This window comes from Pimephales promelas, chromosome 18 (assembly GCF_988280905.1).
Source record: "Pimephales promelas chromosome 18, fPimPro1.hap1.1, whole genome shotgun sequence".
In the NCBI taxonomy this organism is placed as follows: domain Eukaryota; kingdom Metazoa; phylum Chordata; class Actinopteri; order Cypriniformes; family Leuciscidae; genus Pimephales; species Pimephales promelas.
The window spans coordinates 20,096,649-20,116,051 of NC_142786.1; the positions used below are offsets into that span (position 1 = coordinate 20,096,649).

Sequence of the window (19,403 nt, forward strand, 5' to 3'; positions counted from 1 at the left end):
TATATTATGTAAACACAAACTTTTATTTTGGATGTGATTGCGATTAATTGTTTCACAGCCCTATATAGAGACTTTTTGCTATATATCTTTATCAAATAAAGGCAGCCTTGTTGTGGCATCTTTCAAAAACAACATACATATCCCAAACTTTAGGATGGCAGTATATATTTCTAAATGACAGTATATATATTTTTGCAGTCTATATGTATGATGTCACGAAGTGCTAAAGTGAACTTTTTTTTCTCTCTTTTAGAATTGCAGAGCAGTTCTTGTGGGAACCCTGGCGTCCCGCCTAAAGGCATCCAGTACGGGACGCGCTTTAATGTAGGCGACAAGATCCGCTACAGTTGCGTGACGGGATATGTGCTGGACGGTCACCCTCAGCTCACCTGTGTGACCAACGCAGGCAATGCTGCCGTGTGGGACTTCCCAGTGCCCATCTGTAGAGGTAAGCAACACGTGACGTGCATGAGAGTGTGTGTGTGTGTGTGTGTGTGTGTGTGTGTGTTTGTGCATTCTGTTTCCCTGCATGAGTCGTTGATGTGTTTCTGTGTTCTTTTGTCCTTGCGGATGCTTGTGCATGGATGGGCGAAGATATGGACGAATGGCTATATCGGCGTACAAGTACTTGGTTATTTCGATTAGAAACGGTGCAGCCTTTCATTCGTAGGCCTCTTGAGCATTAGAATCACATCACATGTCAGCTCTTGTCAGCTCTTCCATTTCCATGTTTAAATCCTCTTCTTGTTTTTCAATCTTCCATTCTTTCATTTAAGGGGCACTTTTGCATCTCTTTGACTTTTTCAATCAGGTTTTGATTCCTCACTTTACTGGCCCACACTATAGGTTTTTCTGCATTATAGATGAGTCAGGACTCTGCGTGTTTGTTGTGAATGCATCAAGATTTATGGTCCCATGTTCAGACCAATTATAATGTGCATTAGCCATGACCATTCTCAAATAAGAATCTCTCCATAGACAGCATGCGCCGGTTTCTGCTCCAGCGTGTTTAATAGAAAGGGGGAAATGACAGCGTCTGGATCATGCTTGCTTTGGTTGGACACAAATTGCAAAGCCAACTGTGCTTGAATAGAAAATAGCCTGAGGTACTAAAATGTGGAGCCTCAACCTGGCCCAGAATGCAGTGGGGTATGGAGGAGCAGACCACTGTGTTTTCTGCACTTGTCATCTGGTGCTTTCTTAAAGGAGCAACGTCATTTTTTTTTAAATATTTTGTTGATTAAGTGTGGATTTGCATAGATGTGATTTTCATTTCACATTTTGTAATGCATGTTGGGTTTTGTGTCTGTATTAGTGCATTTAGACATTGAATATTCATGACAGTATCACAGAACATTCTCCATTTTCTACTTTGACTAAAAGTGAATCTTTGTGTTAGATGGTGTCTGCCCTTTCTCCCTTTTATGAGCAATGGGAGATTTTTACGTAAAAGCGGATCGGAAATTATTTAGCCCGGCAATTTACAGTGACGATTAATTTTAGATTACTTAAACCTTAAGTCAGGAGACCTTTAGAAATACTGCTTTCACAAATGTCAATGTTATGCTAAAATCTGTAATGTATGCAGCTCAGAGTATTTGTGGCACTTTTCATTTCCACTTCTAATTGCATTGTGAATGTTCTGCGTTAAAATGATCTGTGTGTGTAGTTTAGATTTGATCTTTGGGTGGTATAGAGTCAGAACCTTTTTAGTAGGGTCCCAGGGAATTCTCCCTTAGTTTGTTTGTTTCTTCATTTATTTTTGTGGGATCTTATCTGTAATCCACACATGCAAAGTTGCTTGATAGCATAACTGCAATAAAGTAATACCCTATAGTTAAAAAGTATTTGTTTTCATGGGATAAGGTGTATTTTATATTGTTTAAGAATCTGGAACCTTGTTCTACTTTAAAGTGCCATGGGACTCAACATGTTCTTATATTTAAAATTATACAGCATTTGTTTACCTTTGTTGCATTAACTTATGTTAACAGTAAAATGTAGTAGTAAATATTGAGATTAAAGGGCACCTATTATGGAAAATTCACTTTTACATAGTGTTTGAACATAAATGTGTGTTGGCAGTGAGTGAGCAAAACCGCCCTAGAATGATAAAAATCCACTAAGTGTTTTTTTGTTTTTTTTTTGTTTACAATATCAATAAATCATATGCACTGTCTCAGAACGAGCTGTTCTAAGATTCAGTGCTTTGTGGCGTAGAACTGAGCAAGGGGTTTGATTGACAGTATGGTTGTGGCATAGACCCCGCCCTCTGTGATCTGTACACCATCCTCCATTGTTTCAACGACAGCCGGTAATGTCTCCTAGAAACATAAGTGTTCTGTTGTGGGATGGGTTGTAATAATGACATACATAGTAGTTTTCACTTACTTCCGACATCAGAGCCACTGAAAACACAGTGGATGTATTGTATTTTGAAAGCTTAAGTGGCGCCTTTCCTTTCGTAAGTAAGTTTATGTTTGAGCGAATCATTTTCTGACTGACTGTTTTGTGAACGAGGGTCAATTCAAAGCTGGTCTTGCTTCAAAGTTAATCCTCAAGTGTGGATCGCCGTCTACTGTTTGCGATCCAACGTTACTTCCAGTAAGTGTATTTTAGGATTTTTGAGCAAATAGTCATTTCCGTCGATGTCAGCCAATTCAGCAACAAATGCATTTAAAGTTATTGTCGTCGTAGGATGTCTGTGTATATAATTTAAACCTTTTTTGTATAGTGTGTAACCACACGTTTATAAATATATATATATTTAAAGATATTGCATTAAAAACTGTGTATATGTTGTTGTTCTGTAAGTTAGCCATCTTCTCACATTTGCCACAGAAGCAAAGGTCCCTCGCATAAATGTAATTTCGCTTGTACGTTGCAAACTTTGTCGTAGTTTCAAAAAAATTGCGCCAACGTTAGTGTTTGTGTGTCTCTGTGTGTGTGTGTGTGTTGCATATCCATAATTTCAAAGGGGACCTGATTACAACTCTATAAGTACATAAATGTATCAAATAACCATACCGAGACGTACTGGTCCATTCTCATTTGTGTTTATTCTTACGAAGTCTCTTCGTCATCTGGGTCTGATCAGAGACTATTTATATATTCCGATTTAAACATGTACAGCTGAATGACCTTCAAAACAGCGGGTCTCTCACTCTCTCAGCCCAAGTGATGCCCTCATCCAAAGGCAGGGCAGGGATATTTGCATTTAAGGTCGTATGCACCAAAACAGCTCATTTTAAAACAGGCCCCAAAAATGACATTTTCAAATGGTTATAATAAATTAACTATGGGGTATTTTGTGCTGAAACTTCACAAATACATTCTGGGGACACCCGAGACCAATATTACATCTAGTAAAAAGGGGCATAATAGGTGCCCTTTAAATGCTGCAGAATTGTTCATCATTAGTTCAACTGATGTTAACAAATTAAACCTTGTTGTAAAGTGTTACATATATATAAGTGCATTTTCGGCATTTTTGTATTTTGCAATTGACTGAAACAAATGTTTCTGTCAGCGGTTTCTAACTTCGGTTTAAGATTTGTTTTCTCAAAATTGCTTGGTTGTGCATATCTCCATTCTTGGATGCCTTTGGCACAGTTGGTCAGTCTGTAGTATCAAGGCGTGAAATAGGCATGACAGCACTGTTGCACAGGAGTTTTTTATTTAGCCAGGTTCGAAACTCTTAGCCCAGACATTACCAAAAAAACACCCAATCTCATACTGCACAACGCTGTGGGACTTGTTCAACATAAAAAAAATATTCTCATTAGAGAGTTAGAGACCCTTGGAGATTTGACATTTTTACAATTCCCTGAGCATTTTCTGTTTTTAAAACTGAGCAATAAAAAAACAAAAAACAAGCCATTTAAACAGTCAGCAGAATCAATGCTGCTTTTTTAAATCATTTAGTTTCTGGACTTCTTCCAGGCGAGCTCTCCGCATGTTTTATTAACATATTGAGTGGACTAATTTGGTCCAGTAAATTTTGGCTGCTAATAAATGTTTGTGAATGGGCTCAGTCCTCTGCAGAGGTCAAGGATAACAAACTAGTAAACCCAAGCGTGTCTCGGCTGAGGGAATGTTGCTCTGTTAATCAGACAGATGATTTCAGTAAGGCACTGAATTTCAGGTTTGCTCTGATGGCTCAAGCCGAATGAAGTTACCTCTTATCATCGCATGCCTTCGCTGTAAACAAGTCCAAAAACCTCGGCTGGAAACCGATGCCTTTAAAGGTCAAGCATGTAGCGAGATGAAAATAACACCAGTCTGAAGCTGGAACTGTAATGCGAGTCAGTTAATTAACCAAATCGATCATGTCGCTAATGAATGCATGTACGTATTTATGGCATTGGATGATCTTTACCGTTCTCCACTAGTGCTTATGCTCCTAAACCAATCCTTCTTAGCAAGGCGAAGTGTGAAATGGCTAAAATTATCCTTTGTCGGATAGAATTCCTCATGGAGCATTAAAACGCTGATAATTTGACTCTGAGGGTATGAGCCTTAATGACTGGCTTTTGATGTGCTAGACTTTAATTTTGACAGGCTGAGAGTTGAGACTGGCTGTGGCCTGCAGCAAGCATGGCTCTCCTTCCCTCTTCATGTCTGGTTTGACAACCATAGGGACCACCTGCTTAACCACGTAAATCCCTGATCAATCCCACACCACTTTGAGCAGGCCTGCCCAAATCAGAGCTGACACCCGCACCCTTCTTAAACGCAGTGCTCTTGCCATGGACTGCTTATGGCACTGACTTGATTGGTTTAGAGAATCTGTCTCTAACTGCACAATTTAAGCCCATGAGGTCCCTGTCATGTCTGGCCAAAAAAAATACAAATAAAAACGGACAAGACGATGATTTTCTTTCGTTGACCTAACATTGGTGATTCAACAATCTGATGAAGATACAAAACAGTGTTATTTTAGTATTATGTATATACTATTATAGTTTTTATTAATACTTTGAATTACCTTTAATTTTTTTTTAATATATTTTTTTATAAAATGTATTCATCGGTTCAGTTATAAATTTAAGTACTTCAGCTTAAACTGATTTCATTTAGTCACAAATGCAACATTTATGATTTTTCTTTAGTTCAACAAAAATTAAACACTCTTAATTAAATATATGTCAGCTAACACTCATTACCTTGCAACTACATGTCAAATAACACTCATTTCCTTGCAACTACTTGCAAACTAACTCATTAACTTGAAACTACATGTCAACTAACACTCATTAACTTGCAACTACTTTCAAACTAACTCATTAACTTGAAACTACATGTCAACTAACACTCATTAACTTGAAACTACATGTCAACTAACACTCATTAACTTGCAAGTACATGTCAACTAACACATTAACTTACAACTACTTGCAAACTAACACTCATTAGCAACTTCTTGCAAACTAACTCATTAACTTGAAACTACATGCCAACTAACACTCATTAACTTGCAACTACATGTCAACTAACACTAATTAACTTGAAACTACATGCCAACTAACACTCATTAACTTGCAACTACATGTCAACTAACACTCATTAGAGTGTTAGTAGACTGTTATGGTTCAGGTTAGTGGAATAAGCTGACATACTTGAAAAGTTACTTTCTTTTCAGAGCATCAAAATAAAGGGCTCTAACTTGCACCTGGCGCAAATGACTTTATTCACTGACACATTTCTCATTCCCATTTTGCACTCGCGCAAAGCGGGCTTTTTCCCTCCACAGACGCACATTGGTAAACTAGGAAATGAACTTGAGCTCCCCGGGCGGATCGGCGCAAAAAGGAGGTGTGTGTCGGCGCAAACAATCCCTGGTGCTATTTTGCAGTTCCAGAAAACAATTGCGCCAATGACCAGAAAAAAACCCGGTCTAAAGTCAGTGGCGCGTTCCGCGTACATTTAGATGCTATTTTAAGCGTGCATGCTTAGCCATAATACAGAGTGTGAACAACGCGCATACACTATAGATGATTCTCTCAGCTACACAGATGCATTTTACTTTTTGCAAATGATACATTATTATAAGGAAAAACACATGAGGGGAAAAAAACATGAGGGAAATTATTGTTGTGTTCATGACAATGGGAAAAATAGGCATAAAGCTTACACATTTACCCAAATTATCATATGCATGTTTAACCAAAGCTGATATGGGTGGATTTGTCTCATCCCCAATGTCACTTCTCTTTCTTTTACGGCCCTGACGAGAACATCGATCTCCTCGGCTGTGAACCGATTGAAGCTCGCCTGGTAAATGCACCGTTATAATAGTATTGCGGCACGGAACAAGCGCACCTCGTTCATCACGCTCTTAAAGGGAATGTGATATAACGTTCTCATTGGTTTGTTTCCCGTTACGCCCAAACCACACCTATGAATAATGAATCTGCTCCAGACTAACACAGTCTCATCCCAAAAAGTCATATAACTGACGTCTTGGGACGTCTTTTGACCATACGTCAATATCCGCCTTTTTAGGGCCCCCTTAAACGTCGGTAGATGGCGATCCCGGGCCGTCATACAACTGACGCTTTACCTTTAACGTCAGTTAGGTTTAGGGTTAGGTTTAGGGTTAGGTTTAGGTCTGGGGTAGAGTTAGGATCCCATAACCTCATCTACCGACGTTTAAGGGGGCCCTAAAAAGGCGAATATTGACGTATGGTCAAAATACGTCCCAAAACGTCAGTTATATGACGTCTTGGGATGAGACCAGGTTGTCCAGACCAACCCCTTTTAGATTTGCGCCAGGCGCAAGAGGCATTTATCCTGCCGGTTAAATAGCAACAGCGCCGGGATCCGCCCACAAAGTTACTTGCGCTTTGCGCTTTGACACTTGCGTTTCAGATCGTTAAAATAGGGCCCAAAGTGTTAGCACATATTAAGCAGACTGTCTACTAATACTCTAATGACTGCTTGTTGACATGTAGTTGCACAGTTTCTTATAGTAAATAGAAAGTCTACAATTGACTATTGAAATAAAGTGTTAGCAATGCTTTTAATAGTTTTAGTAAATGATATCACTGCTAGAGAAACTTACAAGAGTCTATTATGGTTATGGTGCTGACAGATAATGAAAGATGCACAGTTGATCCAGGGGGCTTGTGGGTAAAAGGGATTTGGCTCCTACTCCTGGTGTGATGGAAGTGTATTTAATCTTTAGCTGCGTTTTTTGCAGAGTGGGCGCTGCCGTTGCCACATTTTCTAGACCCTTGACACCTTCATACACTAATGATATCTCAATGTCTTTCCCTTATGAGCTTCCACAGCTATCTTTAGGGCAGATTATCTGATTTACTGCATTTAATGTTTTGCCACAGTGATGTTCAAAATTGTGGGGTTAGAAAGATGTCAAGAAAAAAAGTACAATCAACTTGGATATTTAAGTCAGTTTAACTTAAATTACATTAAACTGAGTTGAATCTTGTATAACTTGTAAACAAAAAAGTTGAAAATTGCTTAACTTATTTTGATGGTTTAAAGCAGGGGTTCTCAACTCCAGTCCTCGCGACCCACTGCTCTGCAAGGGGGTAATCCATCGACCGGAAGTTGAAGCCTCGCGGGAGCTGCCATCTTGTAGCAGAACTTCACTTGCGTTAGCATTCCCATTGACTCCCATTCATTTTGCCGTCACTTTGACAGCGAATAACTTTACATCTGAGGCGTTTGAAGACCCCATTTGTCTTTTATTTATTTCTAAAGAAACACGACAATGTACAAAATGCTCCATTACCTTGTAGCTTATGTTATGGCCCCGTAGAAGCAGTTTTAGTGAAAGTAGGCTAACGATTGCGTCATACCCACGTGACTCTCTGTCGCACAGTAGAGAGATTACCGTGTAGACAGGAGGAGAAGCTCGGGCATGGAGGCAAAATGATAAAATAATTAATCAGAATACCTAGCAGAATTAGCCTTTCGCCGAGCCCCGCCCCCCTTAGTTACTGCTGCTACCTCCGTCAAACAAATGGTCAAACACGGGCAGCGCGACAGATTGCCATGACGGCAAAGGGTATTCCCGTGCGTGTCAGTGACCTTTTTTGGAGCAATACCTCCGCGATATCAAGCAAGATCGAAGCAAAAGGGGTTACGGTATGCGGTGGAGGGATTTATTCCAAATATAAAATTAAGAAATGAATGAGACACGACTTTGATGCTAATGCTTACCAGTCTCAAGAAAAATCAGAAAAACCCCATGACCATGCTAAGTTACCTCAAATGCAACCAGCACAGCCTTGAAGATTTTATAAACTGGTCCAGTGGCTAATTGTTTGGAGTTCGAAATATATAACTTGCGCTGCATATTTATTCATTTTGCCTCCGATACAGGAGTAGCACGTTCGCTTTAACAAGCAGGTTGTTCATTACCACAGCAACCGATTGCGTGTCATGCTCATGCTGAAAAAAAAGTAAAACTAGTTTAAAAAGTAACTAACGTTATGCATAAGAGACGGAAAGAGGCAGAGAACCATACGTTATTTAAGGTTATTTCTATTCGTTACGATATTGATATATGAACTGATGTTGTCATGTAAGCTTCATGCTTTCCCCGTTGCGAACGTCCTCTAAACTGTAGTCTACGGTGCTGCACTGCTAACTTAGCTGACTGCTGCTCATTTTCCCAGAGAATATCATGGTATGTTAACAACAACCCTTTAGAAAATGTACAGTAAGTCCTTTGTGGATCCTCTTGATCTGCTTTCTCCGTGCTTCTTTGACTAATCTCAGTCGCACGCACGCTGCACGCGAGACGAGTTAACCATGTTCGACACATTTAACTGGAATTGGGGCGTCCACACTGTTTAATACATCTTAGGCACCGCTCGCGTTGTGTTTTGGGCTTTGGAAAGGGAAAAAACACAACTTCTCCAGACAATCTCTCGGGGTATCATCTGTCCGATTTACTAACGCCGTGGGCGCACCGCTTACTGTTTGACGGAACAGCTCACACAGTAACGGTTGCTATGATGTGTGATTGGACAATGGCCATTTTGTGGGAGGGGCCGGCGAAAGGTCAATTGTCTCCTTCTCCTAGCTCATGGACAGCTCCTATTCACACTCTCCGCCTCTGCGTGTTTCAGAAGGTAATGATTCAGATTTCTCATGCCACAGCACTAGAAGACAGACGGGTTGCTCTCATCACATTACGTAGTCAAGCTCTGTTTGAGTCTGCGCGTCAGGGACGGAAGTGCTAAAAAAATCGCCAAAAACGGGCTTCAATCGTCTCAATGGAGTTCCAATGCGATCGCTTTGTCCATTTCTTTTACTGTCTATGCTGCTCTGCATGTCGCCCTTATTTAACACACCTGATTCAGATCCTCATCTCGTTAGGATCTGTCCTAACAAGCTGAGGATGAGAATCAGGTGTTAAATAAGGGCGACACAATATGCAGAGCAGTTGGTCGTGAGGACTGGAGTTGACAACCCCTGGTTTAAAGCAATGTGAAAACGTATGTTGTCAACTTATTGATTATATAATTTTTACAGTGAAATTGTTAATCCTCAGATTGGTAGTATTCATTCTGTGGCCCACAATTTTTCATCTGCATCAAGTTTGAGAACCACTAATTTATGAAAAAACAAATGCTCTAATTAATACAAACATAAGATGCCACACTGTATCTGTATTCCATTAACTTAGCTACCATGATGTTGATTAATGCTGAGCTTTTAATGATCTCACCACAGTCTGTAGGACAGTATGTAATTCCCCTGAATTCAATTCCTATGTGAAACTGTCATTTGGGTGATGGACGAACCCCATTTATCACATAAGTACAGCAGTAGAGTGCAGCAATGACCATATTGGATGATCTGAGACTGGAGCCCTGCCAGAACGGGGAGGTGAACGTGCATCAGAAGAGACTGCAGCATTGAGCTCACACAGGGCTTCAGAAGTGCAGCTGATACCCAGAGAATACCAACTTCCAAGGTTTGAAGTTCCCCAGGGCAGATCCAGCCATTGCCCAGATGTTGGTACCAACTTTCTCTGGTGTCTCAGCATCTCACTTACACACAAAGTAAGAAATTAGTTTGTGAGTCAACTCAACAACATGTCATTTCTGCACTAAAATAGCAGCATCAAACAGCAAGGCTGGTTACAGAATCTTAAAGATGACCTATTACCGTAAATAATTCCTACTGCAAATGCATAAAAAGCGGGCGACGGGACGTATTGAAACTTGCGGTTATGGTGTGACATTTCCCAAACACTCAACGCACAACGAAACAGGGGTGCATTTCCCATACAACTATGTAGTTCACTGCTTCACTACCATGCATCGTTGGAGAAATCAACTAGCTAGTCACGACTGTTTCCCAAAACCCATTGTCGCAAATTATCGTTGGTTTCGCACGTGGTGGAGTAGTAACTACTTTTAATGATACTAAATATCATTAGTAATAAATAGTACAGTAATAAAAACTTTTAACTGTTTGAGACCCAATTAACACTAGATTTTTTATATATAAATTATTTCATCTGAGGACTATTTTTAATTGTTCTCAGTTATTTTGCTTTATTACCAGACTCAATATTTGGCTCGTTCTTGCATAGTAGAGCACGTTTGCACATGCGCACTCTTCAAACACGGTACTTTAACTCTTTTGACAAACTAAAAGACAAATTACATTTGTATGTATTCTAAATAAAAGGCACCGGTTGTACTGACGGTCAGCTTTCTTGTTTTGCTCAAGATAAGGATTTATTACCTCCAAATATCATGCAATATAGAAACAATGCCTCTAACCACAGGTCGAGCGCTGTCGTTCAAACCACACAACTTTGCGATGCTGTTTGTGAATGTTCATTGGAACAATCATTTCGGGTAACACTGACTCGTTGAACTATGCTGATAACGACGGAACGATGTGACCATAGTAGGCTAACGATGCTTTCGGGAGACTGGGAAGGGAGGAGATGCAACATGGTGAGAAATAATGTGTTTTTTTGGAAATTCAAACGTGAAAACCTATTCTAGTGGAGCCCGATTCTAGTGGAAATCAATACGCAAAATTGTATGCATGATTTACACAATTTTTTTCATCTGCCATTTGCTTAGTCAAACGGGTAGTCCTGCAACCAATGTCAAACTATTATTTGAGCCTTAAGCTATATGAGCCATGAGTTGTCTATCTATCTAACTGTCTGTCTGTCAGTCAGTCCATCATCCATATATTTTATATTATGCATTATATTTTTAGACAATATACTGTATAGTGTAGACAGACAGACATATACTGTAGACAGATAGATATATAGATGTATAGACATAAGTTGCATATCATGTATAATGTTTGCTTCTAGCTCTCTCTGCTGAAAAGCAGTCTCACTAACTGGCATGATCAAACAGACCTCATATAACACAGTCTGCAGTGCCATATGCCACAGAAATTCCCTGCCTTTGGTGTTTTCCTTTACATCACTGCAGGAAGCCTACATACATTCATCATGATTTAAAGAGTGAAGTGAGAATCTCTCCCACTATCCGTTTTTGCTCCCACTGCCATGTTAAACGAATGTGATTACAGTTTAATTCTAATTACGGTAGGTATGAGGTATTACGGTATCGTCTTGCCCTGATAATTTAATTTCACCAAAGACATGCAACAAAGAGCAGCTTAGAGATTAGACATAAAACCTCAGACTTTAGCTACTGACTGTAAATACCTAATATCAATGTTGACTTATTATTCCCTTTTTTGAAGTCTTGATTACAGGTTCTCTTGATTGAATGCTCGAAAAACAGCTTATTTTTTCACATTTTCTCCATTGTTGCGACTCCTCTCTTCCCAGTCTGTCAGTAACGCTCAGGGGTGCGTTTCCCGTACAACGATGTAACTCGCTGCTTCACTACCATAGTACGATGCATCGTTGGAGAAATCAACTAGCTTTCGCAAAGGTTTGGTTTCACACGTGGTGGAGTAGTAACTACTTTTAATTAAACTGTTTGAGATCCAATTAACGCAAGATTTGTATATATAAATTGCAGACATGTCATCTGAGGACTATTTCTAATTGTTCTAAGTTATTTTGCTTTATTACCAGACTCAATATTTGGCTCGTTCTTACATAGTAGAGCACGTTCGCACATGCGCACTCTTCAAACGCGGTACTTTTAAATCTTTTGACAAACTAAAAGACGTAAATTACATTTGTATGTTTTCTAAATAAAAGGCACCGGTTGTACTGAATGTCAGCTTGCTTATTTTGCTCAAGATACAGATTTATTACGTCCAAATGTGATACAATATAGAAACGATGCCCCTAATTACAGGTCGAGAGCTGTTGTTCAAACCACACAACTTTGCGATGCTGTTTACGAATGTTCGGGAAACACCGACTCGTTGAACTATGCTGATAACGACGGAACTTGCGACCATAGATGGCTAACGATGCTTTCGGGAAACACACCCCTGTTTAGTTCCTGTCTCTATGAATCCCCTCCTTCTGAAAAATGCACTGTGTTCTGATTGGTCGGCTGGGCCAGTGTGTTGTGATTGGTCAAGTTTGTACTTTGTAACTTTATAGACCTTAGTAATGCTCAAGCACTGCACACTAAAGAAGCACACTGTGAAAAAGCATATTTGAAGAAACTGCTGTCTATGAAACAAATAAAAAATTTTACTAATACCCAAAAAATTGCAGTGGGACTTTAATGTGAATATCGTTATAGTTTTGCTTGGACAGAGCTTTGGAATTATTCACTGTCTACCTGAAAGCCCTCTTGAAAGGAAAGGAAAAGAGCCTCACTCTTATTTGATCTATTTTTAAATAAGCCTTGGATGACAGGCAGACATTCATATTAAGGAGTGTTAATATTAGACACACAAAGTAGACTGACAGTTCTTTGATCGCTTCTCTGAGGTAATCTTCACAAAGAGCACATCTCACGGATGAACGTAACTTGTGCTCTTTCTCTCACAAAGTCTTTTAGGCATTGAGATGTACAAATCCAGGTTGTTTTCCACCCGTCACACTGTCTCATCTTGGACGCCTCATTCGAGGGCTAGAACAATGCTGATGTAAGCTCTCGTCCTCTTAGATGCTAAATGGAAGTGGATGTCTAGGAAAAAAAACCCTGAAATGTCACCCTATTTCAAGGCTTAATGCCAAATGAGCTCACCATTTGATAACTTGTGGCATGAATCAGCTAAAAAAGCAGGGAGGACATCTCCTTGCTTCTTACAGTTTGTAAAGAGCAAAAAAAACGATTTATCCATTGAGTACAAACATTACTAGAACCAGATACATCTATGTTAGATGTGTTTCAAACAAATGATATGATGTTTGTTATACGTTTCATTCATATTACATACTCTAAAAAATGCTGGGTTGTTTTAACCCAATTTTGGGTAAAATATGGACAAACCCAGCCATTGGGTTGCATTTTTAAATTATATTTTAAGCCAATGGGTTGGGTTTGTCCATAATTTACCGAAAATTGGGTTAAAACAACCCAGCATTTGCAGCACCCAGCAAAACAAACCCAGAGTGTAGCAATATAGTGTAATTTAGTTTGGCACTGGCAAGCAGGAAATGTTATTGTCCTTTATGTAACAGTTCTTAGGGGATATTCAAACGTAATGTGTTATGTTATATGTTAACTAAGTTAAACTTCCTTGGAATTGAGTGCCACATTTTGTTATGGCATTTCATCCACAAGACCCAAGAGCAAAGGTCAAACATGTTTGTTTAGCAGATGTTTACCTAATCACAAAGGACGTACTATGCACTTAACTCTATGCACTATAGGAGACTAAATTTTTGGGGGGACTTTGAGCATATTGGGAACTTTAAATGTGAATATCGTAATACCCATCGGGCTATTTAAAGTGCACTTTTTCTTTTGGGAAATTTGTTTCAAATCAACATTACGCTCACAACAATGCTATTTTTGGTAACACTTTACTTGAAGGGGTGTGCATAAGACTAATATGACACCTTCATAATCATGACATGACATGTTATGAATATGAAGGAAGTTTTGTGCATTTTTGTGACAACTGTCATTAAGTGTCATTCACTCAGTTATGGCATTTTTAATGCAAATATGACATTGTTTGAAATGTCTTTGTTATGACACCTTGACATTACTAAAACCTGTCATAGACATAACATAGCAGATTAATTATCAAACTTAAGAAACCACTTAGCTTTATTGGTTAACATTACATTAAACTGTCAGGTGGCTGGTTTTGACATTGGCTGTCATGAAGCCATTATAACTATTTAATGACAAATTCGATTAGTACCACTGTAGTTGAGGTCACGAAAAATATTCATGACACAGTTATAATGGCCTCATGACAGCCAATGTCAAAGCCAACCGCAAGACAGTTTAACTTAATTTTATGTCAAGTTGTGATGACAAAGACACTGCCAGGTTATGTTATGGTTTATGTCAAGATTTCATAACAAAGACATCTTAAACAATGTCATATTTGCATTCAAAATGTCATAACTGAGCGAAAGACACTTAATGACAGTTGTCATAAACATGCATAAACCCTACTTCATATTCAAGACATATGTCATGTCATGGTTATGAGGGTGTCATGTCAGTCTTATGCACACCCCTTCAAGTAGTTACCATGTAGTCTCTAACTAGATCTTTCCTAAAAGATCTTGAATCTTTTTTTTTTTTTTTGAATCTACTAAGGAGAAGTCAACTCCGGCATTCCCGTATAGCTATCATGTTTTGACAAACTGAACAAAACATTCTTGCCCTTTACAAAGCAAACGATTTTAACCCTGTCTGTTGAACTGTGTTAAATTAAAAGACAACCAAGCCCTTAATGCTAGATTCTATCTAATGGAGCCTTTGTGCTCCTATCCATTGAATGATAGTTTGGTACAGCAATGTTCTGACACTTTAATGCCTGGCTTCCCTGGGCTGTCGACTCCAGAAACGTTCACCTGTCAGAGTCTCACCTGCCCACTTTACTCCGCATGTGAAGCTCTTGAAAGGTTATTCACAAGTTTTATTAATGCCTTTGCTCCTGCTTGCTTGGTTTTCAGCCCAGACAAGAGTTTCTGTTTAGTTCTGAAGGTCAGATGCTATCAGGGAAGTGTTATGGGTTGATTATGGGTATAGTTGGTTGCTCGCTGTTTTTCATGTGTGTGCTCTTTGCAGTTTGATCCTTAATGAGGAATTTTATCTGCTTGATTCATTTGTAATTTGTAATTTCAGATGGCAACTCTGAACATAGTTCTTATGATTCCAGAATTAAATATTTAAACTCTGTCTTTAGAGATTTAAAAATTGCATACCATATTAAAATGCACAAATACGTGTTTTGTGCTGCAGGCTAAAAGTAATTCTACAACATTTTTGTTCTTTTCTTTATTTGATCTACAAATGAGTCTTTAAATAAAATATGTCTTGAAAACAAATTGATGGCATGCATTGTGTGCATTGTGTACATTATTCATGATAACGCACATGCATGGGTAAAATGCATTAAAATATGAAGCAAACAAGGCATTGTATAATTGATGAAGCTCACTTTGAATTAAGGCAATAAAGAATAAAGAAGTGGACACATATAATGATATCCAATCTGGCCAATAAGACAACTGCTCTTAAAGGTGCCATGTGTAAGAATTGAGGTTAAAATATTCAAAAAATGAGCTACACACATCGAAAGAATGAGAAGAAATAAGGTTGATGATGTCATTAAAAAAATGACAAGTTATAGTGCTGCAGAGATATTAACCTGAATTAGCATGCAAAATTACTAGCCCCGGCCCGGCAGGTGTCATAATACCAGTTTCGGCCATGGGAGGCGGTATGCGGGCGGGCAACATAACCACCAGCCAAACTGCAATACACGGATAACTCGCACGACTTGTGGGTGTACTTGAACCTGATGTCAATCGTATGGAAAATACAGCCCACTACTACATTTCAGTTCAGAGAAGAGTTCAACTGTATCTTTCAACAGTGTTTGTGTTCTTTTACCATTAGCTAGTAGAGATGATCGGTTCACGTGCGCTAGGGATCTGTCATGTAACATTTACAAGCGCCAAAACGACATTTATTTGTTTGAATCGCGTAATAGACAGAATCTGATAGCTGAGATTTTTTTATATATCATAACTATGCTGTTGTCTCTAGTCTGTCAGTCTCTGTGTCTGTGCGTGACAAAATTGATGTGTGGCGTGAGAGCGTGTGAAAAGTGTCAATTCCGTGTCTCACGGTGAATTTGTGAGAGTTGGCAGCTCTGAATGGCACTGGCTTGGTCAACATCAGCGAATGCTGTCTGTCAAATTAATTGAAAATAACAATAAAAATGTAATATGAACAAAACTAATACCATAAAACTTCAAATAATAGCCAGGGCTTTTATTTTCCCATATCGTCGAAATGCACTGGCTTGTTTTTGAGACAGGCGTCTGTGAGACGGCCTTTATAATTTAGTGTTGAGATGTTGTTCACTGAGTCTCTAAAAATCTCCAAATGCTCCATGTGAAACTGCGGTCATCCAACCTTTTACTATCGTGTCAGTTGATTTGATTAATATGCACGAGGGAGAGAGAGCAAGACAGCGCTTGCTCGTGTCGTTTGAAGACGTGAGAGTGTTGCGGGCACAACTCACTTTCTGGATGTATACTGCCCCCATCTGGTATGGAATATGGAGTATGATTTGATTTTTTTTTTAAAGAACTGTCTTATGGCGCTTTTCCACTGCATAGTACGGTACGGTTCGGTTCGGTACGGCTCACTTGTGGTGCTTTTCCACTGCATGGTACGGTACAGTACGGTTCGCTTCAGGTCGCTTTAAATGGTACCTGGTCTGTTGAGGTTCCAAGCGTACCGTACCGGTACTAAAATGTGACGTGAAACACTGCAGATCACTGATTGGTCAGACAGAATCGTCACTACCAGCGTCACTACTAGCGTCATTGGATTTGCGACACGAGACACGAGACACTTTTCTAGCAGTATTTTTGTTTCGCTGCCATCAGCCTCATTTTAAACACATTTTTCCGTCTAGCAGTTAAAAACAACCACATACCGAGAATCAGGAACACCATCCCCTCGATAGCCTCCATTGTTCCTGTGTTGTGGGTTTGAAAATGTGGCGCTTTTAAGATGATGTCATGGCAGTAGAGGCGCGCGCAAATAACGATCAGTCCTACACACTTTGAAGGGGTACTACTGCAGTGGAAACGCAATGCGAGCCGAACTGTTCCGCGCCGAGTCGAAGCGTACTGAGCCGAACCATACCGTACTATGCAGTGGAAAAGCGCCTTTAGGCTCAGTTTAAGTCGCTTTCTTTGGAAAGGGAGTATGATTTTGTATAATTTTTGGATGTTGCATTCAAACAAACCCTTTTCTCATAAGTGACTTTTTATGTTTGAAATAAGACGATCACAGATGTTGACAAGCCATCCGCCTTGATCGTCCCTTTACCCCAAGGGCCGGTTAATATGCTGTGCCTAATCCTATCCACAGAAACAATGCGCTCAGTGATGAATATTTACTGAGCTGAATGGTGCTTATCTCCTGTTTGCATGGAGGACAAAGAATTGCAGATCCTGTTTATAGAACTACATTTACATTTTTTCACCACGCTCATGCATAATTGAAGCAACATATTGAGAGATGTCAGATATATAGACAGCATTAATGCTGTCTTCTGTATTTAAGGAGAGGAGAATTCCTACGCTTTTCAATCTCTAGCTCGTTCAACATCCAACGTGCATCAAAACATCAAACACTTGTTTCCGAGCTGATTGAGAAATGAAATATTCATTATTTGAGCTATGTTATTTAGCAAAATGCTCTCATGATCTCCATGTTAATGGTTGAATGATTAATTGAGTTCAGCATCATTATTGGCTCTTTCAATATAATTGCATTGCAGCTTTTGAGAGCCATTTTGTTTCCAAGATCAGTTCATGAATAAAGCTGAAAAATGAATCTCAGATATCATGCATCAAATAGGACACAATATAACCATAACAGATATACTTGTTCATACGTTTTAGGTATCTCACACCAATTGAATAGATTAAAATTGTGTGATTATTTCTTTTTCTAGTCGCACTTTGAGACACCATCATCATCATTATAAAAAACCTTGTCAGACAAAGGTGGAAAACTGATTAACTTTCAGCTATATCTGTTCATTTGGGGCTTTGACTATTCTCCATTCATGTATAATGATGATACTCAGAGACAAAAGACATCCACAACTCATTCACTCTTTTATTTATTATTCCTGAGGAATTCCAACTCATCAATTTGTGTGGTGAATGAATGAATGAATACCATACATGGCTGCCATCCCTAAATGTCCATGTTCAGGATTCATTTGACTCCTCTCTTTTAATTGTCATTTTGTCATTCAGCAAGGATGAGAGTTCTGGAATTCAATGCATGAGTCGAGCCAATTCAGCTTACCATTCATCTTTTTTATCCTGTGCCCTTACCGGTTTGGGGAATCACTCTCACCTCTTGGTTTCATAACACCATTGCGTTAGTAGATCATAAAAGTGAAGTATGGCATTTTTAAACACTTGAAATGTTAATATGGTTCCTATTTTAGTTTAAAGGACAACTCCGGCGCAAAATTAACCTTTAGTCTAATTACACATTGTTACCTAGTCAACCGTTATCTGAGATTTGTTTTCATGATTGCCGAATGTAAATAGTTTTAACTCTAAAAACAGTTTAGCCTATAACCCTAGTATAATGCTAGTATATAGGGCATAGATTAATGACAAATAAAAATCGCTTGTTATTACCACTAAAAAGGCTCAAAATAGCCCCACACTAACACGACAGCATAACAAGGGTCCCTACATTCAAACCGAAGCATTGAGAACTTTGTCAGTGTCCATACAGTTTAATAAGCAGATATTTTATACACACAGTAAATTTCGCGAATACAGGAAGAAGCCATCTTGGAAAAATAGTCTCTACCAGTCGATCTACGAACGCCGATCCAAGTGCGCTGGTGAGATGTGAATAAGGTGATAAGGTGAGCGATAGACAAGTAAATGGTTTGTGTTTGTGTTTCTTCTGGAAACAACGGACCATATGAGATTCTGCACAGTTCAGCGCACTTGGATCGGTGCTCGTAGATAGACTGGTAGAGACTATTTTTCAAAGATGGCTTCTTCCTGTATTCGCAAAGTTGACTGTGTATAAAATATCTTCTTATTAAACTGTATGGACACTGACAAAGTTCTCAATGCTTCGGTTTGAATGTAGGAATCTATAGAATCTATGCCCTATATACTAGCGTTATACTAGCGTTATAGGCTAAACCAACCCGATCTCACGACCAAGTCGTATGAATTTGACGAATGATTAAAAAGTGGCTAATTCGTAACAATTCATACGACCTCACTCGTACGAATTAATACGATT

The 19,403-nt window shown here is 39.1% G+C and overlaps 1 protein-coding gene across 6 annotated transcripts in view; it reads left to right on the forward strand.

The window, feature by feature from the left end:
* The window catches only part of csmd3b (CUB and Sushi multiple domains 3b), a 636,199-nt gene that overhangs the window by 193,297 nt on the left and 423,499 nt on the right, over positions 1-19,403 (forward strand). For all 6 annotated transcript variants that reach the window (XM_089123029.1, XM_089123027.1, XM_089123028.1 and 3 more), the window contains exon 4: positions 254-448. In XM_089123029.1, coding sequence (XP_088979155.1) covers positions 254-448 — 195 coding nt within the window. The remainder of the gene's footprint in view (positions 1-253; positions 449-19,403) is intronic.